Source organism: Microcebus murinus, chromosome 7, assembly GCF_040939455.1.
Source record: "Microcebus murinus isolate Inina chromosome 7, M.murinus_Inina_mat1.0, whole genome shotgun sequence".
Lineage (NCBI taxonomy): Eukaryota > Metazoa > Chordata > Mammalia > Primates > Cheirogaleidae > Microcebus > Microcebus murinus.
Genome location: NC_134110.1, coordinates 25,340,671 through 25,362,558, shown reverse-complemented (window position 1 = coordinate 25,362,558; position 21,888 = coordinate 25,340,671). Strand labels below are relative to the sequence as shown.

The 21,888-nt window shown below is 59.7% G+C and overlaps 3 protein-coding genes across 8 annotated transcripts in view; 2 read left to right on the top strand and 1 right to left on the bottom strand.

Annotated features, from left to right (window-relative positions):
• The window catches only part of SPATC1 (spermatogenesis and centriole associated 1), a 33,321-nt gene extending 28,761 nt beyond the window's left edge, over positions 1 to 4,560 (top strand). For all 3 annotated transcript variants that reach the window (XM_012760086.3, XM_012760085.3, XM_012760084.3), the window contains one exon: positions 4,134 to 4,560. In XM_012760086.3, coding sequence (XP_012615540.1) covers positions 4,134 to 4,463 — 330 coding nt within the window. In that variant the 3' untranslated portion in view covers positions 4,464 to 4,560. The remainder of the gene's footprint in view (positions 1 to 4,133) is intronic.
• Positions 4,561 to 6,565: 2,005 nt separating this feature from the next.
• LOC105868853 (sphingomyelin phosphodiesterase 5) lies at positions 6,566 to 9,216 on the top strand. Its single transcript, XM_012760087.3, has 7 exons — positions 6,566 to 7,509; positions 7,604 to 7,676; positions 7,926 to 8,063; positions 8,138 to 8,227; positions 8,334 to 8,397; positions 8,485 to 8,620; positions 8,694 to 9,216. The coding sequence occupies exons 1-7, from the start codon at positions 6,682 to 6,684 to the stop codon at positions 8,784 to 8,786; spliced, it is 1,422 nt and encodes a 473-aa protein (XP_012615541.1). The 5' UTR covers positions 6,566 to 6,681; the 3' UTR covers positions 8,787 to 9,216.
• OPLAH (5-oxoprolinase, ATP-hydrolysing) lies at positions 8,841 to 20,345 on the bottom strand. 4 transcript variants are annotated; one of them, XM_012760076.3, is made up of 27 exons: positions 20,289 to 20,345; positions 17,513 to 17,736; positions 17,246 to 17,437; positions 16,645 to 16,744; positions 16,436 to 16,559; positions 16,134 to 16,329; positions 15,883 to 16,048; positions 15,644 to 15,782; positions 15,492 to 15,559; positions 15,090 to 15,355; positions 14,885 to 14,997; positions 14,620 to 14,790; positions 14,327 to 14,464; positions 14,094 to 14,232; positions 13,843 to 13,955; positions 13,510 to 13,661; positions 12,896 to 13,056; positions 12,713 to 12,814; positions 12,462 to 12,636; positions 10,828 to 11,012; positions 10,578 to 10,724; positions 10,353 to 10,487; positions 10,019 to 10,168; positions 9,765 to 9,922; positions 9,522 to 9,682; positions 9,285 to 9,382; positions 8,841 to 9,054 (listed from the first exon to the last, which is right to left on the bottom strand). In XM_012760076.3, the coding sequence occupies exons 2-27, from the start codon at positions 17,681 to 17,683 to the stop codon at positions 8,908 to 8,910; spliced, it is 3,867 nt and encodes a 1,288-aa protein (XP_012615530.2). In that variant the 5' UTR covers positions 17,684 to 17,736; positions 20,289 to 20,345; the 3' UTR covers positions 8,841 to 8,907. The 4 variants fall into 4 exon arrangements, with proteins under 4 accessions (XP_012615530.2, XP_012615532.1, XP_012615533.1 ...); XM_012760078.3 differs by lacking the exon at positions 20,289 to 20,345 and adding an exon at positions 17,972 to 18,156; XM_012760079.3 differs by lacking the exon at positions 20,289 to 20,345 and adding an exon at positions 17,976 to 18,156.
• Between the last annotated feature and the right edge of the window lie 1,543 nt (positions 20,346 to 21,888).

Below are 21,888 nucleotides of genomic sequence, written 5' to 3'. Positions count from 1 at the left end.
GTTGCTGTGAGGTAGGCTGATGCCACAACATTCTAGCCCAGGCAGCAGAGTGAGACTTTGTCTCTAAATAAATAAATAAATAAGTGGGAAAGTTTGAATGGGTTCCAGCTGAGAGTAGCTGCCAAGGAGTCTGGGGAGAGAGGGAGCTCAGCCAGAGAAAGGTGAGGAAAAGGGGATGTGGCAGGAGGGGAGGGGAAGGCTCCAGAGTGGGAGAAGACCTTTGTATCCTCTTTAAATTGTATATGTGTTGCAGCTGCCTCTGAGATGGTGTTTGCAGTGAGACAATTGTTGAGTCCTTGATGTGTTTTGAAACCTCGGGGTTCCAAGTGAAATGTGTGTCCCTTTCAGGTTGTTTAAGCCTATCTTCTAGTTTAGTCCTAAGAAAACAATCTTGGGAAGTTTGATCCCCATCACGACCACTTAACTCACCAAAATCTTTAACCAGGTACGCAAGTCAACCAAAAAGAAACTCACCAGAAGGACTATGTCCTTTCATAAAGGTGTTATAAAACGAGATCCCAAATAAAGTCAGAGAACTCAACCAAAGGGAGGGAGTTCAGACCCAAGAGGTGATTTACCATCCAGAGATGATGACTTATGGAGGTTGAGAGCATGTGGGCTCTCGTAGGTACCATCCGTGGTTCTAGGGGTGGCCAATCTGGAAAAGGCTTGTCTTCTTTGGGTCCTACTTCTAACAACAGATGATGTCAATCTAAAAAGAAACTCAGAAAGACAAGCTCTCTAGAACACATGAGTTTCTAGAGAAACTAGAATAGTTTCTATTCTATTTGGGAATAGCCGAGGATTGCAATCAGAATATTCAGGCTATGATGGATCACAGGCATATCCAGGGGGGTTGGGGTGGAGGGGAAACTTTTGAAGACAGAGAAAGAAGCCTATAAAAGCTGCTTTGAAACAAAGTCACAGGGCACAGAAGCTCACTGCAGTGGGCCTAGTTTGTTGGTGGAGACAGCCATTGCTAGGCAAGTGTCCTTGAGCAAGCGGCATACCTGGAACACTGCAAGCTTCAGGAAGTTTTTGTGATAAGTCCTGTTTCAGGCCTGTGTGCATGAGGGATTCATCATGGCCTCCCAGATCCCTCTTATTGGTTTAACATAAGTGACTCCTTTTTCACACTGGCAACTTTCACAGGGGCTTTTTTTGGCTGTCTTTTTATTGATTTCTAACCTACTTGCACTGTGTTCAGAGAACACTGGTCCTGTGACGTGTGCTGCCATTTCCTTACAGAGCCCATGGCTGGCGTTGTGGGTGCTCTAGGGTGGAAAGTGGGGTGGTGAGCATATGTGCTCATCTTGGAAGAATGCACGTGTGTTGTTACACCTTCTCTCCTCCACATCCCATCCCACACCAGGTCTTTCTGAGCCCCCCTAAATGTTCTTCCCATCCACTCACTTCTCTCATCCTCCACTCCTGCCTGTGGTCCACATGCCGTCCCTTCTTCCCTGGGGAAGAGCCAAGTACACAGTAGACAGGCACAGTTCCTGCCCTTAGGCAGCACCTCCTCTGCTGGGGAGGCCTGCAATCAACCCTAGAGAGAGGGTCAGGAGGTGCTGTGTGCTATAGGGGCAGGAGCATTTGTGGGAGTGGAGCTGAGAGACAGGGACACAGCCTTGCAGCCTCCCCCTGTTATGGTCTGGAGTTGGAGAAAAGACCACCTTAGAAACAGAATTGGGTCAAATTGTGAGTCTTTATTTACTGGCCAGGATTACTTCTGCCCTGCAGAGCAGGCACAGAAAGTAGTGATGAGCTAGGTAAAACTGGCCCCTTTTAAAGGCAAAAACCACACTCTGAAAAAATTATCTAATTGTTTAAGCACAGTTATAGGGGGCTTATGTGACTAGAGGCATATAAGTGAGGGTATTGGTTTTTTATATTTTATCATGTTTTTTCTAGATGGTAGGAACCCAGGTCGGGCCTTTAGCCCCTGTGCTGAGAATTATCTCAAAGCAAGTTATTTACAGAAGCAGATAGCCTCAGTTAGCCTGAGTATAGTGAAATTTTACAACACACAGCTGGCAGGATATGCATTTAGCTACAAGTGGATTGTTTTGCTTTTTTCTTATAACAATTTAAGTTTTTCACCACCGTGAAAGGGTACAAGCAACCAGAAGCTTTGGCCTTAACACCTATGGTCTCTAGGCCCTAACACTCCCAGCCAGATCCTAGCCTCAAACTTCAACATCCTGGACGCCCCTGCATTCTCTATTACTTTAGAGGCAGCCAGAGTGATATTTCTGAAACACAATTCTGCTGCAGTGTGAGGGGCCACTGACATTTCCCATGGTGGGGATTCAGAACCCATTTTCCCAGTGACCAAACAGTCGCTCAGTGTTCACAGGGGTCATTTCCTTTAATCCTCAAAACAACTCTCAGATAGTGCCGTGATTTCCTCCACGTCACAGCAAGAAAACTGAGGCTCAGACCTCACATGGTAACACAAGCAGCCATCGAACCTGGTTGCCAGGGCGTCGCTGGTGTGCCTGCTCACCCCTTGTGTTGGTTCTCTGCCTGGAAGACTTGGGGACACTGGCTGTCGCAGGTGCTACCCAGCAACAAAGGCTCTGGGAGGACCTGCCAGAGGTCAGTGGTTACTTAGGCTGAGCCCAGACCTGGGTCCAACCCCTGCCTGGTGCTCTCTGCTTATACAGCCAGCCTGGAAGGTGCGGCCAAGGGAGTCTCCCAGGGAGGTGATGGCTAAACAGCCTGTCTGGACAGAGTGGAGAAGAATATTCCCAGCAGGCTGGGAATCAGCATGTCGGCATCAGGGCCAGATCGGGCTAACACTAACCCTAACCCAGCAGGCTGGCCCTGGCACCAAGAGTGGGAGCAATGGGAAGTACAGGAGGGGCTCAGGAGGGGAGAGCCCACCGCCCCCACTTCAAACCATGGCTCTGTGGGTCTGTGCAGAGAGGGCACAAGGGCACCTATAGCAGACAGGCTACAACATATTGGCAGGGCTCAGTGCAAACACAGGGAGCTTGTTTAAAATGTATTAAGAACTTCAGGCCAGGCGCAGTGGCTCAGGCCTGTAATCCCAGCTCTCTGAGAGGCCAAGGTGGGAGGATTGCTCAAGGTCAGGAGTTCGAAACCAGCCTGAGCAAGACCCCGTCTCTACTAAAAATAGAAAGAAATTAATTGGCCAACTAAAAATATATAGAAAAAATTAGCTGGGCATGGTGGTGCATGCCTGTAGTCCCAGCTACTCGGGAGGCTAAGGCAGAAGGAGTTTGAGGTTCGTGTGAGTTAGGCTGATGCTATGGCACTCTAGCCTGGGCAACACAGTGAGTGAGACTCTGTCTCAAAAAAAAATAAAAATAAAACAATAAAAAATAAAATGTATTAAGAACTTCAGGATGGGGGCAACAGAATGTCAAGCATGTCAAGCTCTGAGCATAGGCAGGGCTCAATGTGACTGCCCAGGTGATGCGCCCAGGAGACAGCAGCAGGGGGTGGAGAGGAGGGGCTGCCATCATGATGAGACGATGCAGGATGCAGCCACTGCCTGGCTGGTGAGACGGACAATGAGGAAGTGACCATATGCTGTTGATCCCCGGGTCCAGGCACAAGGGGGAAGTAAAGGCAGCCCCACAGGTTATGCAGGCCAGGAGGTGCTGAGGATGGAAGGGATCTCCAGAGGAGGTGGAAAGGCAGCAGTACAGGGAGCCAGGAGGAGGCCCAGGAAAGCCTGTGATTCCTGGGTCCAGCAGCCCTGAGGGTATCCAGAGTCCCCCTGGTGCCCCCATCCTTGCTTCACCTCCAGACTCCCAGCCAGGCTCCCTGACCTCAGCCACTGGTGGCCTCAGCCCAGTCCCAAATCCCTCGTGGTAGATAGAGCAGGCAATAGGAATGGGGTGTGCTCTTCCTGTCCTGTGGCTGAGGCCCCACTGGGAAGATCTGGGGGCCACTTGCCCTGCCTGAGTCAGGCCTGGGGGATCTATCTCTCTGTCAGTTCTGCCCATTGGGCTTTTCTACCCTGGACCCTCAGGCCCCTCACAGGACCCCTCCACATCCACCCCTCTGAGCATGGTCCTCCCAACAACTTCCCTCAGCATCATTTGCCCCTGTGCTTGGGGTATGGCATGGAAGGGACTTGATGGCTGCTCTCCCCACAGGCCTCCCTGAACCCTAGTGATCACAAGCTGGATGAGGAGCTATGCCAGACGCTCACACAGCGCTATGTGAGCATCATGAACAGGTTGCAGAGCCTGGGTTACAACGGCCGGGTGCACCCTGCACTGACCGAGCAGTTGGTGAATGCCTATGGCATCCTGCGAGAGCGGCCTGAGCTGGCAGCGTCTGAGGGCGGCTCCTACACCATGGATTTCCTGCAGCGTGTGCTGGTGGAGACTGTGCACCCCAGCATGCTCACTGATGCGCTGCTGCTGCTCTCCTGCCTCAACCAGCTGGCACATGACGACGGCAAGCCCATGTTCATCTGGTGATGCTGGCGCCCGGCGGCCCAGGCTCATTCTGCCATGCGCTCCTGTGCAGGGCCATTAAAGCTTTCCATAGACGCTGGCCGCTGGGCCCGCGCCAGCACTCCTGGGTGGTACTGCCTCCCCTAGGATGGCTCACCAGACCCCTGCACTATGCCCCTGCAGTCCTGCCTGCCTTGGAGATCCATGCCCTTCCCCGGGGCTCAGCACTGTCGGGCTGAAGGAGTTGGTCTGAAGGCCCCAGGCTCCCCTCACTTAACACTGGGAGCAGCAGGATGTCCTGAGACTTGAAGGAGGAAGAGCAGGAATTGGGAAGGAGTGGAGAGGGCAGGGAAGGGCTGTGGCTCTGTGCCAGCTGCACTGGTGAGGGACACCAAGCAGGGACCTCAGTGCAGAGGTAGGAAGAGGCAAGTATGTGGGTGTGGGAGCCCCTCCCTCCATACTAGGCAGGGGCTGGGGGGTGGTATCTTCTGGACCTTGAAGACAGGAGGGCATTAGAGGGAGTGCAGCCGCAGCTCACCCAACCCTGGGTTGGGGCAGCCCAGGCACATGGCAGTCCTTTCCCAAGACACCCAAGGTACAGGAAGAAAAGCTCACTCCGCAGGGTCCTGGAGACCTGGGGTGGGGGGCTCAGAGCTGGCAAGGGCAGAGCCCACCTGTCACGGGGCTAAAGGCACAGGCAAGATGAGGGAGCAAGTGAAGTGGGGGCAGGGAGGGCTGCTGGGAGGGGACCTATAGATGGAAGTGGAAGGGCCTGTGGACAGTGCAGGAAGCTGAGGCGTTCTGGTCAGGGTGGGTTGTCCCTGGGGAGTGCCTGAGGGGGAGAGATGGGCAACGTGGGAAAGTCCAGGGTGGCCTCTGGCCCACAGGTAGAAAAGGAGAGCCTGCTTGAGAGAAGGCAAGGAAACTGGCTGCGATGGGAGAAGTGGGGATAAGGACCCTCACAGAGGAGGGTCCCAGAGCAGTGCTTGCTAGCCAGAAAGGATGGCAGGAGGGACCAGAGGAGCCACAGGGTCTGGATTCAAACACAAATCTCATCAGCCACCAGCAAGGAGTCCGAAAAGCTGGGAGCCCGGATGTCCTTCAGGATGCCCAGGCCCTGGGCTGGCTGCCTCTCTGGCCTCCCTACTCCCAGGCCTCCTAAGGCCTCAGAGGATCCAGCCCAATAGCTCTAGGGAAGGACTCTTGACCCAGAGTCCTTCTGGCCCCAACTCTGGGGCCAGCCTGGCCATGTGGGGCCCAGAAGCCCCTCCACCTACCTGCCAGCCAGGGGGAAGGGCAGCCCTGACCCAAACTTCCAGGGCTATTTAAAAGACACTTGTACTCAGCTGAGCAACAAAGGTTAGAGCCGGTAAGGCGTTATACATAGGGATCCTGGGGGGTCAGGCATAGGCAGAGAGTGGTGCTTCTAAACAAGGGTGCTTCAAAAACGTGGGAGGTAAGCAGCGCCTGGGAGCTCCAGAAAACACTATCCTGGTAACCGACCGAACAAGTGTCAGAGGGCTCCGGGGAAAGGGGGAGCTGGCTTCCATGCTGCTCGCGCGCTGGTGCAGCGGCAGCGCAGGGCAGAACCAACGGTCCCTCGCCGCCAGATTGGAAACTCCTTGGGGTAAGGTCACAGGGCTGCCGCTGCTGCAGCAGCCCTTTGGAGGACTTTGCTGTGCGCTGGGAGGGAGGCTGGTTAGGCTGCTCCTAGTCAGTCCTCTGTATGGTGTCGGGTCTTTGAACTCAGGCACCGGACACCGCGGGACTGCGGAGAGACGGGGCAGGGTAGACCCTGCAGTTTGGGCAGCCCAGTGCCCAGCCCATTTCATGCTGACTTGCGGGGGGCGGCGAGGGGGAAGGTGGAGTGGGGGTAGTGGGAAGCCGGATGCAGAGCACACTGCTATCCCCTCGCCAGCGCTGTGCCCGCCGGTACTCTAGAAGGGTCACCTCCACCTAGGGCTGGCTGCACCCCGGGGCTCTAAGGTACCCCCGGCGGCCTTCAGGGGTGGATGGGGCGGGGCAAGGAGAATCTGGGCGGGGCTATGAGGTCAGGATCCCTTTTTCTTTTACTTTCGTTCTTCCCAAGGGCCGCCGAAACCGCAAGTAAGCAGAGGGCAGCTTTTCTGAAGCACCCCTCTCTGCCTACGCCTGAACCCCCAGGCCGGCTGGGAACCGCGCCTTACTGGCGCTGACCCCTGTCGCTCCCCAGCTCGCGCTGACGCGCCTGGGCACCCGCGCCATGCAATCCCCGCCGGACTGGCCCCCGACGCCCGACGCCCTGCGGCCCTCGCCCTTCCCACACCCCCTGCTACACGCCCTCCACTGCGTGGGCCGCGTGCTGCTCTTCCCGGCCTACTGGGCCCTGGACCAGCTGCTGGGCTGCTGTGCACCAGCGACGCGCGCAGCCCGCCTGGGGTGGCTGAGAGCTGCGGCGGGCGGCGGGGCGGCGCTGTTGCTGCTGCTGCTGGTCGGCCTGCCACTGGCGCTGCCCGGCCTGCTGCTCTGGTTGCCGCTACAGGCTTGGCGCCGCCCCTTCTGCTACCGGCCCGCTCCGCCCTGTTGGGTGCCGCCTGCGCCTTGGCGCCCGCGCGCTGAGCCGGTGCACTGCTTCGTTTTCTTTTCGGCCAATCTGTGCCTGCTCCCTGACGGTCTGGCGCGCTTCAACAACCTGTCGCACAGCCAACAGAGGGCCGAGGCCATTGGCGCCGCGCTGCTAACCGGCCTGCGGCCCTCGCTCTACAGAGCTACGGACTGCAGTCAGCCATGGCCCCGGGCGCAGCGCGGGGTGGTGGTGGCCGCAGTGCCCGCGGGTCTGGACTTTGTGTGCCTGCAGGAGGTGTTCGATCTGCGCGCAGCTCATCGCTTGGTGGGCCGCCTGGCGCCTAATCTGGGCCCTGTGCTCTACGACGTGGGTACACTCGGCCTGCAGCCTGGGCCGCATCTCAAGCTGCTGGGCAGTGGGCTGCTGCTGGCCTCACGCTACCCGCTGTTGCGTGCCACCTTCCATTGCTTCCCCAAAGCGCGTGGCGAGGACGCGCTGGCCTCCAAGGGACTACTGTCTGCACAGGTACCGGTTTGCTGGCAGAGGCACTGCCCTGGTTGGGGAGGGGCCCAGGTGCTGTGGAACGGGCAAGGGAAGCCGGGGCTGTCTGGTGTTGCAGGCGCAGGTGGGCCACTTGGATGGGCGCCGCATAGTGGGATTCCTGCATTGCACGCACTTGCATGCACCGCCTGGTAAGTCCTGTGGGTGAGATCCTGGGAACTTAGCCAGGCCATCGGGCTCCTCTCTCCGTGGCTGCTTTGGGTCTCTATTCTATCTGCACCTCTACTCCTCACCTCCCACTGTCTGTTCACTGGCCCAGGCACCGTAATTCCTGAGAAGCGACTAGGTAAACTCACAGATCAGGAACGGCAGGGTGGGGGGTGTCCAGGATGGGAATCCACACCTGGGCTGATTAGACTTTATACCACTCCCCTCCGCAGAGGACAGACCCTTGCGCTGCAAACAAATGACGCTTCTGCTGGACTGGGCAGAGCAGTTTGAGGCCGAGAGCGACAAGAGTGATGAAGTTGTGGCTTTCAGCGTGCTCCTAGGCGATCTAAACTTCGACAACTCGAAATGTGAGGGGAGGCTAGGGTGAGCAGGGCCAGGAGGTCTGACCCAGGCCATGGAGCGCAAGCCTCTCTCTCCACAGACCACCAGCAGGAGCAGCAACACAAACTCTTCAGCTGCTTCCAGGACCCCTGCCGGCTGGGGATCAGCCAGGAGCAGCCCTGGGCCCTGGGTACCGTGCCTGGGAGGTGGGGGGCAGTGTGGAGGGGAGAGTGGACATGCAGAAGGCCCATGGGCGGAAGCTCCCGCTGACACAGCTCTCCTCCGGCCTCCCACAGGGACGATACTGAGCACCCGCAAGCTCCACCACTCAGTGGCCAGCTCTCCCGAGATGCTGCGGAGGTGAGAGGCGACCTGGGAGCCAGGCACCATCCGCCTGCCCTTGGCCCAAGGGCTGCCCTGGTCTTGGTGACACAGCCCCTCCCCTAGGGCTCTGGAGGAGGAGAAAGGGCGCCGCCTATACCTGGCAAGCCCTCCCTGCCGAAGGAGCTGGACCAAACCCTGGCGGGGCTGTCGTGTGGACTACATCACATACCGGGGTGTGCCCGGGGGCCTGCTGAGTCCAGTAAGTGCCAGAGTTCAGGGCTGGGCCTGTGGGCGCTGGGATGAGCCCTACAGAACCTGATTCCCTCCCCCAGGAAGTGGAACAGGTGACATTCAGTACTGCCCTGGCTGGGCTTACGGACCACCTGGCTGTGAGCCTGCAACTTCGAGTTTCGGTGGCCTCCTAACGCAGGCACATGGAAGACAGGCACGCAGTCAGCACAAACAGCACAACACAGAGCTGGAACTTGGCCCGGTAGCCACACCCTAAGAACCAGGGGGCTGAACGGATCTTTATTGTGGAGGCCCTCACACAGCCTCCTGGGCCCGGCGGTAATCATAGACGCTGCCACGCTCGGGGAAGGCCAGGGGTTGCGGGGGCGACCCTGGCGGTGGGGCGGGGTCCTCCGGGTCCCCGTAGCCCCCACCACCTGGCGTGTGGAGGCAGAATACATCCTGAGGGGCAGAGAAGCAGGTTCAGCGCAGGCATGGCCCCTCCCTGTCCCTGGCTGCAGCCCTCTCTCTAGCAGGGCAGCATCCATCACCGGCACCCTGCTCCAGAACGTGCCCCCTTTCCTTTAGGAGTCAAATTAACTCGGTCTCTGGTTAATTTTACAACTCTGTTCACCCTCTGTGGAATGGGGCCAATGAGGGGAGGTGGGAACAGGGCAGGCTGCAATCCTTACCCCTGGGTACACGGGCACCGACGTCTTCCCACCCAGATTCACTGCCCGGCCATCCTTACGGATCAGCAGGTTTAGGCCACGGGCACCAGGCTCACCCCCTGTGGGGAGAGGCAACATGCAAGGTGTCCAGGGAGGCCAGGAAGAGAGACAGGGCTGGGAGGGTAGGACATAAGGGGAGGCCTAGCAGGATGGGGGAGGGGGCAGAGCAGGCCTAAAGGGGCTTAGGAGGCCACCCACCCTGGAGGCCATACGGCCTGAAGGCACGGCGCTCTGTCAGCACTGATAGTAGAGCCTCCTCTCGGAAAAGCAGCTCACGGATCACACCGTCACCACCACGGAAGCGGCCTCGGCCCCCAGAGCCCGGCCTCAGCTCGAAACGGCGCAAGATGACCGGGTACCTGCGAGGGTACGGGCTCAGTGTGCCCCCAACCCAGGCTTCAACTCCAGCCTGCTCCCCAGCCCCTGGCCTGCATTGCTCACCGGTTCTCCAGGATCTCGGGGTCAGTGATGCGTGTGTTGGTCATGTGGCTGTGCACGCCGCTGCGCCCATGCCAGCCAGGGCCCGCGCCTGTGCCGCCTGCCACCGTCTCATAGTAGCCCATGTGGGCATTGCCCAGGGTCACGTTGTTCATGCAGCCCTGTCCAGGGCAAGTGGCTGCTGCGCTCAGCTGGGATGGAGCCTCCCCTCCCAGCCCAGCAGGCCCCAGAACTGCACCCACCCTGCTCCACCACACCTGGGAAGCTGCACAGGCTCCAAAGGCCCTGAGGATGACATCTACCACGCGCTGCGACGTGAGCACATTGCCGCCTACCACCGCCGCCTCGGGGGAGGGGTCCAGGATGGAACCTCTGGGAATCACGACCCGCACTGGTGCCAGGCAGCCCTGTGCATGGCGGGGGAGGGGACACATGGGCAACTGGGGGTGGGCCTCACTCTCAGGCTCCAGGAGAAACACCCCACCCAGCACCCCTGGGATCAGTCTGGAGTTGGGCTGACCAACTCTCAGGTACACTCAGGGTTACCTCGTACTCGGTGGGGCACCCCCTCACACACACACCCCTACAGACCTGGTTGAGTGGGATGTCCCGGCCTACTAGGCAGCGTAAGCAGTAGATGAGGGCGGACAGCGTTATGGCCCGAGGTGCGTTGAGGTTGCCAAATACCTCAGGCCCAGTGCTGCTGAAGTCAAACACTGCACTGCCCTGCCCATCCAAGGGGAGGGAAGAGGATGTCAGCAGGTGGGTGGCAATGCCCCTGACTCCCAAGTGGGTGCACTCCCCAGGCAGCCTGACCTGACTTGGGTTGATCTGCACACGGAGGCGGATGGGGGAACCGTCATCCATGTGGTCCTCTGCAGACACCTCCAGAGGCAGGCCCCGGTTCTGCCGAGAACTTCCAAAGGTCCTCAGCATGTCACGAACTGCCAACTCAGCATTTGCCTAGCAGGGAAGAGGTTCAGTAGCAGTCATGCCACCTTCAGGGTGGCCCAGCTGCCTAGAGGCGGGCACAGTGCTTCCCCCCAACTCATGCACCCAGGCTCACCTGAATATGGCCCATGTAAGCCTGCACCACATCCAGGCCATACTGCCCAATGAGCTCCCCCACCAACTGGATGCCCTTCTGGTTGGCTGCCACCTGGGCACGAAGATCTGACAGGTTGTCATGCAGATTCCTTGTTCCACTACAGGTAGGGATCTTGCCTGGAGCCCGCAGGGCTTCAGTCACCGCTGGATGGACAGGGTCACCAATGAGCCCCTCTCTAAGCTTGGGGGCTGCCTGGTGCCCTATTCCAAACCCACTGCACCCCCACTGGGTACTGGAGGCCCCCAAGTCGGCCCTTCACTGGCTCTCTACCTTCCCTGCTAACTCTTGCAGAACCCTAAAGACCCCAGCCTCCACCCTTCTCCCACCACAGCCCAGCACCCGAGGGCACCCTAGGCTTGGGCAAGCAGCTTTGCCAATGACCTCACTGGAGCTGGAGTTTGCCTGGAGTAGGGGTCAGTTTCATCCCTCAGCAAACTCTCCTCCCTCCATCACTCCCACCTTCTCTGCCCACTTCCCTAGACCCTCCTCAACTTGGCTGCTCTCAGACCTGCCAGCTGCCCCAGCCAAGTACCTTCAAAGAACATCAAGGTGCACCTGTCAGTGCCATCTGCACTCCTTCCCCAGGTTTCCCAGGTCTGGACAAGGTCTCCAGCCCCCAGCAAGCAGTGAGGTCTGGCCCCAGGACCACTCCCCACCTCCGGAAAGCCCCTCCACCCTGGAGTCTGGGTGAGGGTCCTTTCTGAGGTACCCTATCCCTGGCCTCTGCCATGTATCTGCACATGTCCCTCCATGAGCCTTGCCCCTGCCCCAGTTCACAATGACCAAGGGACCAGCCAGGCCTGGACATCTTGTGTCCCCAGCACCCAGAGCAGCCTGTGGCTCTGTTACCCCCACCCTGGTCACAGCTCCTCCCTTCACTCCAGATGCCTCCCTGGGCTCTCTGTCCCACTTGCCCTGTGCCAGAGCTACACCCTCCAATTGCCCAACTCAACCCCTCCCCCCTCCCCTATATCCCATCAAACACGTGCCCCCACCTCCACAATAGCCCCACCCTCTGCCTACTTCAAGGCTCAGCATCACTTGGGTCAATGCAGCTGCTCCTACCCCATCGACCCCACTCCTACCTCATTAACCCCTCTCCACCAGCAAGCCACTCACACCCCTGTTCTCTCTGCACCTGGGTGTATATGTGGACCAGCATGGGCCCAGCTGAAAGCCCTTCACAGCCGCCCCACCCCCCAGTGACTCAAACCCAGGACCAAAAAACTCTCCAGGAGCCTGCAGCCCCTGCCCCTGGCCTTGCTGCTTCTCCAAAGCCCCCACTCAGCATAGACCCTACACACCATGAGCAGCTAGCTGCCTACCTTGAAACAGTTCCTCCTCCTCCAGCAGCCTGACCCTAGGTGTCCTGGCCAATTCCCCATGCTCAAAACCACCTCCCAGGAGGCCTTCCAGGGCCCAGGCAGAATTCTTCTCAGCTTCTGCCATCATCTCTGAGAGGTGATCTGTATCCGCCCCCTGGGGTCACCACCTCCCTCCCTCCCCAGGTCCAGCCCCTCCTGGTTACCAGCAGTAGCCACATGTCCCAGCATGCTGAATGCCACCCCAACCCCACTCCTACTCCCACTCACCCTCCTCCTGGAAGACACCCCCCTGGACAAGTTTGAAAGATAGGAAGACGGCCCCCTCCTGCTGCAGCGAGGTGGAGTGGGGGGGCATGGAACCCGGGGTAATGCCCCCAATGTCTGCGTGGTGCCCTCGACTGGCCACATAGAACACAGGCCGTGTCTGACCTGGCCAAAACACCTGTGGGGGTGGAAAACAATGGTCAGCTGCATTGGCCACCCCTGCCCCACCGAAGGTGCCAGGCAGTACCCCTCACCGGTGTGATGACAGTCAGGTCTGGAAGATGGCTGCCCCCCGCGCTGGGGTGGTTACTCAGCAACACATCACCAGGGTGGAGGTCAGCCCCCAAGTGCTGGATCTGAAACAAGGAGATAGGTGCAGAGCGGGGAAGGGGTGTGGGGCACAGGTAGATGGGGAGCAGGGGAGGGGGTCACAGCACCTGGAACTGCACAGTCTCCTGCATGGCACCAAGGTGCACAGGGATGTGGGGAGCATTGGAGACCAGCCCCCCGTCAGGCCCAAAGAGGGCACAGGAGAAGTCAAGGCGCTCCTTGATGTTGGTGGAGATGGCTGTGCGCTGCAGGATACGGCCCATCTGCTCTGGGGACACAGAGTGACCAGGTACACGCTGGCACCACCCACCCACAGCATGGCCCCAGGAAAGGGAGGAATAGGACCCACCAGGGTCAAGACCTCCCTGGCTCAAACCCAGGACTCAGTAGCTTTTCCTGTGCCCTGGGAAGACCAAGGTGGTGGTCTGCCCACCTGGGCACAGTGAGGCTACAGCCAGACTGTGTCCTGTCCTGTGTGAAGGGCACCACCTTCTTCCCAGCCCTGCTTGGAGTTACCAGCAAGAACCTGGTACCTCCCCTCGACCCTGTGCTCTTTGCCATGGGCATGCTTTCCCTCTGTTCACCCCTACCAGCCACCACAATGACAAGGCCAATGCTGTCGGCCTTGCTACCTATGCCTACCTCTGCACCATTTGTAGAACACCTATGCCCTACCCCACAGCGAACCAGGGCTGTAAGGAAGATGGCAGCAGCCACTCACCAGCAATGCTCATGAAACGGTGTGAGAAGATGGACAGCTGGATGGGGTCAACCTGAGTGCCCACTGTACTGGAGGCTTCAGCCCCCACAGAGATGCGGATGTCCCCTGTCTCAATCACCTCTGCCTGGCAACCTGGCTCCACTAGGATGGTGCTGGGGGCAGGGAGAACAGAGAGACTGCAAAGTACCAGGCAGAGCCCCTCCAAGCAGGGGCCCTACAGCCCCAAGCCAGTCATGGGACACAGAGTCCCTCAGGCCCCTGTGGCCAGAGAAGCCCCTACCAAGGGCCCCAGTCTCCCCTCCACAGCCTCCATTGTGGCCAGCCTCGGCTCACCTGTTGCTGTCGATGATGAGGCAGGGCCCCTGGAGCTTGTGCCCATAGCCCAGCTCTCCCAACAGGTACACAGGGGTTTCCTGGTAGCCCCCCTCAAAGTAGCACTGGGTCATCTGTGGAGAGTATAGGGTGAGTACAGCCTCTCGGTCTAGCACCCTTCCCAAGTCTTCTCAACAGGGCATGGTTTCCCCATCAACACCTATTCCCATGTCCCATGGCTGTGGGAGGGCTGGCACGGCAGGACCACCAACCTTGTCTACCCGGGGAGGCCCGGTCTGGACTTTAGGGGCATCCTCAAGGCGAAGCCTGCTGTGACCGGTGCCCCTCACTCTCACGTCGTCCACCACCACTGGCCGCTCAGGGATGACAAAGCCAAACTCCTTCATATACCTGCCACCCCGGCCCAAGGGAACCATCAGGCCAAGGTGGCCAGGCTGACTGGCTGGCTACCCACCAGGGCCCCCAGGATGAAGAGCTCACATACCTCTCCACAAAGGCTGCCCCAAAGTCGCCAGCCCGGGGTGACCGGGCTGTGGCCGGGTGCTGGTGGGCAGATACCATCAGGGCACAGTCTGTGCCCTGGTAGCGCAGATGCAGAAAGCTCTCAGTGCTGATCTGAGACCTGGGGTAGGTGAGTGGATGCAGCACTCACACAGAGCCCGCTGGCCTGCCCCCCACCCACCCAGCACCCCACAAGGACACCTGTCCTGTCTTCTCCAGCACTTGGAGTCCAGGAGCCCCTTATGCCCATTGCCCTGAGAGCCCCGAGGAGCCCACCTGGAGAAGCCCTGGGCCCGGAGGGCATCCATGCATTGCTCCTCCAGACGGTTCAACCTCTGGTCCAGCTGCACAAAGGTCTCAGGTGCATAGGACAGGGCACAGGGCTCCTGTGCTTCATGTACCACATCTGCCAAGGCTAGCCCCAGTGCTGACAGCAGCCCACTGTGCCTGCGGAGACAGGGCCATGGTAATAGGGGCATCTCACAAATCTGGCTCCCCAGCCCAGAGCACACGCACACCAATGCGCCACACCCAGACCTACCTGTGGATGTGCACTGTGTCCATGCCCAGGGCCCGAGCAATGGCACAAGCATGCTGCCCACCAGCTCCCCCGAAGCAGGCCAGCACATGGGCCGAGGGGTCATGGCCTCGTGCCTGGGGAGCCAGAAGTGGTGAGTGGTCTCTCCTACCCTGTACCCTTCCTGGGGGCAGGGAGCAGGGTAGAAGGCGAGCAGAGGTGGACGTACCTGCGTGAGTGCACGGATGGGCCGGCACATAGCCTCGTTGGCCACACGCACAAACCCCATGGCCACCTCCTCCAGGCTCAGCGGGGAGGCCGGGCTGGGCCCGTTGGTCAGGAAGCTGTTGACCTCAGTGGCCACAGCCTCCAAGGCCTTGCGGGAGGCCTCAGGGGATAGTGGCTGGTCCTCTCCCGGCCCAAAAATGCAGGGGAAGGAGGCAGGCAGCAGGCGACCCAGGACCAGATTAGCATCCGTCACTGTTGCAGGGCCCCCTGGGAGGTGGGCATGGAGTGGGGTTTGGAGCTGGAGGCCGGGGACCGGGAGTGGGCAGCCAGGATGAGGTTGAAGGGAAGGGCTGGGGGCAATGGGAGGAGAGGGAGGCCTGGCCAGGCAGATATTGGCTCTTACCTTTGCGGTAGCAAGCAGGGCCTGGGTGAGCTCCCGCTGACTCGGGCCCAACCACAAAAAGGCCAGACCTTGGGAAAGGGAGGACTAGAATTGGAGTTGGAGAGGGAGGCAGGGCTGGGGTTCCCACCCAAGAGGTGGTGGGGGTGGCTGACCTGAAGAAGAGCCGGGAGCCTCCCCCAGCTGCCACTGTGTTAATGTCCAGCTGAGGGGCCTGGAGGGTGACACCAGCTGTGCTGGCCTCAAAGACATGTTCAAATTCCCCAGCATAGCGGCTCACATCTGTGGATGTGCCTGGAGGGATGTGCTGGGAGTCACTTGAAGATCTAGAAGCCCAGCTTTGCTCAGCCTTGCAGCTGAGCCTCCCCCAGACTCTGCCCTTGAGCCCTCGTACCTCCCATGTCAAAGCCGATGACAGGTTGGCCGCCCTCCAGCTGGTAGGTGGTGGCTGAGTAGCCAACTACACCACCAGCGGGGCCTGAGAGCACAGCACGGGAGCCACTGAAGGTGTCCATGGGCACCAGGCCGCCATCAGAGCGCATAAACAGCACCTGTACATCCTGTGAACCAGCGGCAGGTGGCAGTGAAGGGCCAGGCAGGCACAGAGCCGCTGCCAAAAGTGGGTGGGCAGCCATGGGGCCTCACCTTGAGCTGGCCCTGGAAGCCTCGGCGGAAGCCCTGCACATAGCGCTGTATGGTGGGTGTGAGGTAGGCGTCGGCACAGGCCGTGTGCCCCCGAGGAACAATGCGTACCATGGGCATGGCCTCCGAGGACAGGGACACGTGAGTGAAGCCCAGCTCCCGGGCCAGTGCACCCACCTGCTGCTCGTGCTGGGTCCACCTATGACAAGAACCCCTGGTGCTATGGTGCCCACTGAGGCCCACCACCCACTGCCCCAGGCCTGCCACCAGAGGCCCGCTGCCTGCTACCGGAGGCCCTCACTCACGTGTACGAGTGCATGAGCACCACAGCCAGGCTGCGGATGCCTCGAGATAGGAGCCCCTCCAGCTTCCCACGCAGGGCCCCCAGGTCCACCGGCCGCTGCACTTCCAGCAGGTCCCCTGTGCGGCCTGCCACAAATCTCATCACAACACAGTCAAAGGCCACCAGGATCTGCCAGCCCCCAGATCCTATACCTGCCACCCACGGCCGCACCTTTGATGGGCGTCCCGGCGCCTGGCTCCCCTCGGTACAGCACCACGCGCTCATCTACCTCCAGCACCTCCTCATACAGCACCTCAGGCATGGGCACGGCCTGGGGGTGGGCAGAGGCTCAGAGGAGGCCCAGGCCTGAGGGTCCGTGGTAGGATCCTGCGTGGGTGGGTGGGGCAGGCGAGGGGATGTGTTCCAGCAGGCCAGTCCACAGGCCCAGGAGACACAGTCAGACTGGGCGGTCCTGGCAAGGCCCAGCCAGCGGCAGACTCTCTGCCCCCAGGCAACTGAGTACAGCCAACTAGCCCGCCCCCATAGGGGCAGCTTCTTCCCAGAATCCAGCCGTAGGGGCAGGGCTCCCGCCTTTCCCTCAGCCTGAACAGGGCTGACTTGGGCTGCCCCACACTGGTGTCCAGGATAGGCATGTTGGCAGAGAGGAACAGGGTACCATGTGCCCACTCAAAGGTCTGGGGGGACTCTGCTTGTTGGTGAGTGCCCTGGGGCCACCACTAACCCTTCCAACTGCCCACCCCATGGGGTCATGGCACCCCTGGAGATGTGTGAGCCACACAACCTGGCCCCCTGCTGGCATGGAGGAGCTCACCAGGTCAAAGAGGTCCTCACGGGCCTGGGTGCCAATGTGCAGCAGGTCTCGGAAGCCACGTGTCACCAGCAGTGCCACCCGTTCCCCCCTCCGCTCCAGCAGTGCATTGGTGGCCACTGTAGTGCCCATGCGGATGCTGGCAATGCGGCTAGTGTCCAGTGGCCGGTCCCGGGGCAATGGCATGCCCCCCTCCTGGGGACCACATGGTCAGCGTCAGGCTTCTGGCCGTGGGTCCCTCCCCATCCCACCCATTCTGCCCCGGCCCACCTGCTCCAGGATGCGGCGGATACCCTCAGTAGGTGCATCCACATAGTTAGCAGGATCCTCTGAGAGCAGTTTCAAGACCCGCACGTGCCCACCAGGGCATTGGGCAAAGACGTCTGTGAATGTGCCTCCTCGGTCGATGGCAAAGTGGAAGCGCCCCTCTGGGGTGCCCATGATAGTGGGACTGGTGGCCAGTAGCGGCTCTTCAGCTGGTAGCCCTGGGAGAACTGGACAGAGGTGGGGGTCAGGCTGGGGGCATTGGCAGTGGGCTCATGCCTGAGCAGGGTGAGATGGGGGGGGCTTCCCAGTCCAGGAGGGGTCCTGGGGGTGAGACCCACGGGCACGACTCTGGGCAGAGCCAGAGCTGCAAGACTGGCTCAGAGGGCGGCCTGAGTCAGAGCCAGAGCTGGATAGGCCGGCCAGCCCGCCGCCGCTCCCCCGCCGCTCCCCTCAACCCCTTACCCACTTCTCAGTGTTTCTGGGTTGCGGAAGAAACCGAGGAGCAGGCGCTTCGGAGGCGGAGGCGCCGCTGGACCCTAGAGCCCGCGGGCGGTCTCGGCTCCTCGAGCACGAAGAGACACGGGGTCGGGGTGGGCAGGCGAGGGACCGCACTTCCCGCTTGGCTCGACCTTGGGCCGGCCCCCTCTGGCTATGGGATGGGGCGGAGCCTGTGCCAAGACGGGGCGGGGCCGGGGGCGGGGAGGGGGAGGTGGCGCGGGAAAGGGAGGGGAGGGGAGGGGAAGGCGGAACTGGTAAGGGAGGGGCGGACACCTGGCAGGGCGCCCACCTGGCCCGGGGGCTGGGCTCCAGGCAGCTCCCGGCCCTCACTGCCTGCCGGCGCGCCTCGGGGAGGGGCCTGCGGGCCCTCCCGGCACAACCCGGCCCGGCCCTCGCCCTTGCGTCAGTCCCAGGCCGCCCCGAACGGTGCAAGCCCGGCGGCCCGGGGCCGGGCTCAAGGGCACCTTGGCGCTGCTGGCCGCGGCCCGAGCTGGCCGAGAGTGGGCGTCCACAAAACCCGCCGCCAGGTGCCCGGGACTGCAACAGGCCTGCCATGGCTGGTGTACTCCGTGCGACAGGGGAGTAACGGCAGAAGGGAGACGAAAGGAGATGTCATTAGAAGGAACTGGACCTGGTGCTTGATCCACTGGCCACAGCACTCAGTACACGAGATCTGGTTGATTCAGGGCAATCCAGGTTCCGAGGCATCCGCCTTACGCCCTCTGATCTTTGTCCCTCCCCCTCCACCCGCCCAGACTCTCGTTCTCGGTGGCTGCTCTTGTGCTGGCCTCATGAGTCTCTGCTCCTCCAGCCCTTCTAGGGCCAAGGGCGGGGACTCCAGCTCCCCAGTAGACAGGGATCTGGCCCAAGATCAGGCACGAGACCCACTGCCCCAGGAATGGGCTGCTGCCATGTCTGGATGACTAGCTGAGTGACAGGTGCCCTCCATTTTGCTGCCCCCAAACCCCTTGCCCGTGGACCTTCCTTCTACCTCCATCTCTACACCCAGCCGGGGCCTAGACCATCACACCACTGCCCGGCTGCAGGAGCCCCACCCAGACTGCTCTGGTCAGCAACCCCATTCAATCCAGGACACTCTCTGACAGGCCTCTGTATCCTCCCACTGGCGTCAGCCCACTCACACCCCCAAGCTCCTGGGTGCTGCCCCCCCCTCTATTTCCCCAATCTCCATACACCCCTCTAGCCTGGCTCTTAGGCCAGGGTGCACCAGAAAGGATTCTACAACCCCACTCACAGCCACCACCACCTGCTGCCCACCTCGCCTATGCCCAGGCCTCAAACCCTCTCACTATCCATGAACATCACCCCAGCCACCCCACTTTCTTGGTTCCCCACCCCTGCTGGCTCCTTGTCTTCATCTGTCCCTGAATGTCAGCATCCCAGCTGTTCCAGTACATACGTCCTGGGGTAATGTCTGTCTCTGGCAGGGACCAGGCCTGTGGGATCCACCCACCTCCTGTCTCTCCCTGCATGGCCAGACACTTCCCCAAGCAAAGGGCCCATTCCCTCAAGACCCAGGGTCGCCTCCCAGCATGCCTATTCCAGGGGCAGCTTCCCCTCTAGCACTCAGGCCAAACCCTTTGAGCTGCCCTCAAGGCCCTCTCTCTCACACTTCATGCCCAATCTGGCACAAGTCCTGTTACTTCCACCTTCAAAATATATATCCATCTCTGCATGTCAAGGTGTCGTTTTAGAAAAAAGATGAACTACATATGAAGAGCCCAATATTTTTCACACTTCTACCGTGACCAACCAGGCTTCTTCCCTTGTCTCCAGGAGTGGGACTGTCCCCATTCTCCCTCCCCTACCCCACCCCCACATCAGTCCAGGGAGCCCAGAGAGCACAGGCCAGGGGACATGAGGCCCTCCTGGTCCTTTTCTGCCCTTTGCTGCAGCGGCACTAGCCTCATCACTGTGCCTCAGGCACACCCAACCTGCTCCACCTCAGGGCCTTTGCACAGACTATTTCCTTGGCCTACAAAGCTGCATTCCAGGCTCATGGCTCCTTCACTTGGCTCCAGCTCTGTTTTGATGTCACCTACTCCCTGCTGTGCTTCCTGAAAGAGCCCCACCCTTCTCCCTTGCCCTTTGCTTTGCTCTGAGATCCTCAAGATCCTCAAGATCCCCACAGCACTAGTCAGCACCTGGCCTAGCACAGCTCCAAGGGGTCAGGGCTTCTGCCTGGCTTCTCACTGTCTTGGCACAAGCTAAATGAGTGTAGCCTTGTGGGCCTCTGAGAAGCGCCCCCACCACTGCTCACCTCTGTCAGCATCTTTGAATTTGATTGTTCTTCGCCTAGCCGGTCGGGGACTGGCAGTGACCTCAGCCAGGAACCCAGAGCTGCAGAAGCCCAGGCTGCTGCCCCGGTTCCTGAGCACCAGCTTCAGCTCTTGGTTCTCCTGTATGAGCTGCACAAGCCGCCGCAGTTCCTCGTTCTCTTGTGCCAGCCGCTGGATCTCCTGCCGCAGGCCCTCATAGCTGCTGAGGAGGGACATGCCCGGCAGCCAGGGGCAGCAGCTGGCCAGCAGCTGGTGGGCTGGCCAGGGACAGCAGATCCCGCCATTATGAGGTCAGCAGCTGCCCCTGCCCCCATGCCTTGGCCACATTCCAGGACTTCAGGGTCAGTGCCCAGTTGTTCTGACCACCTATGGTGAGGCTCACCTAACCTCTGATCTCTTGCCCGTGAAGGCCAAATGACCACTAGTTGCCCAGACCTGCCCCAGGCCTCTGGGTCCCTACAGAAATCCCCTCATGGAAGATGGAAGCTTCTTTGTCCCAGGCCAGCCCAGGTGTGTTATAAGGTGAGGGGGAGGGGATCCAGACATCCGCACCTGGCTGCCACTGGCCACCAGCTGCAGCTTCGCAGTCTGCCTGTACCAGGACATGAGTCTGGGCACCTAGGCATGATATCTGGGTAGTCACAGTTGACATGGCATCTAAGGGGACAGGGAGAATGGGTGTGTACGCTGCCCTGCAGGAAGGGGGCATTTTTGGCCCAACAACAGCAGGAACTGGATAGAGGTGACCAGGGCAAGTCAGCACCGCAGTGGGGTGAGTGTGATAATGAGCACATTAGGAGAGCATGGGATGGGCTGCAGGCAAAAAGATGGACCAGACAGTCCATCTCAAGTGCCACCACAAGGCAGGCTGGGCCTGTTGCAGGTTTGACAGGGCTGCAATATCGTCACATGGAGGGTGCAGCAGGCTTGCAGGTACCCTGGAGGAGGAACCATATCTTGGCCACACCTGGGCCTAAGGACAGGGGATTCTCCAGGGACTGGAGAGCTACCCACAAGGGTAACAATGTGCTTGCATTTTAGATCATATAAAGCACTTTCTTCTTTTATCCAATTTGTCTTTTAAAGGGACACTTCTCTACAGTCTGATTTTGTGGCCTTTGTTTATATCATGATTATTTCACATCATTTTTTTCCCTTTTTGCTTGTTGATGGGTGTAGTTTCCACCTGTTAATTTGCAAATTCTCCTGGGATTGTCGTGTTCCCTTCCCTGGCTACTTTAGTGGGGCACAGTGGCCCCCAGTGGGGAGTGCTCACCTGTGGTGGCTGGGGGTTGGCACCACTGAGACCACTGCTCCAGGAGGTAGAGATAGCAACTGCACTAAACCTCAATGGAAATCATGACAATTTAAATAATTCCTATAATTAGGAAATCATCCCAATTCTAAGGATTTAGGAGTAGAGTCTTTCTGACAGTACTAGAGATTTTACCCCCAAAGAATGAGAGGCTAAGTCAATCAACTTCTAGCTCAGACATTCTCTGGGAAGCCAGAGGATAGACTGTGGTAGGCAGACTTCTAAGAAGACTCCAGAATTTCCTGCTGCACACACCCTGCATATCC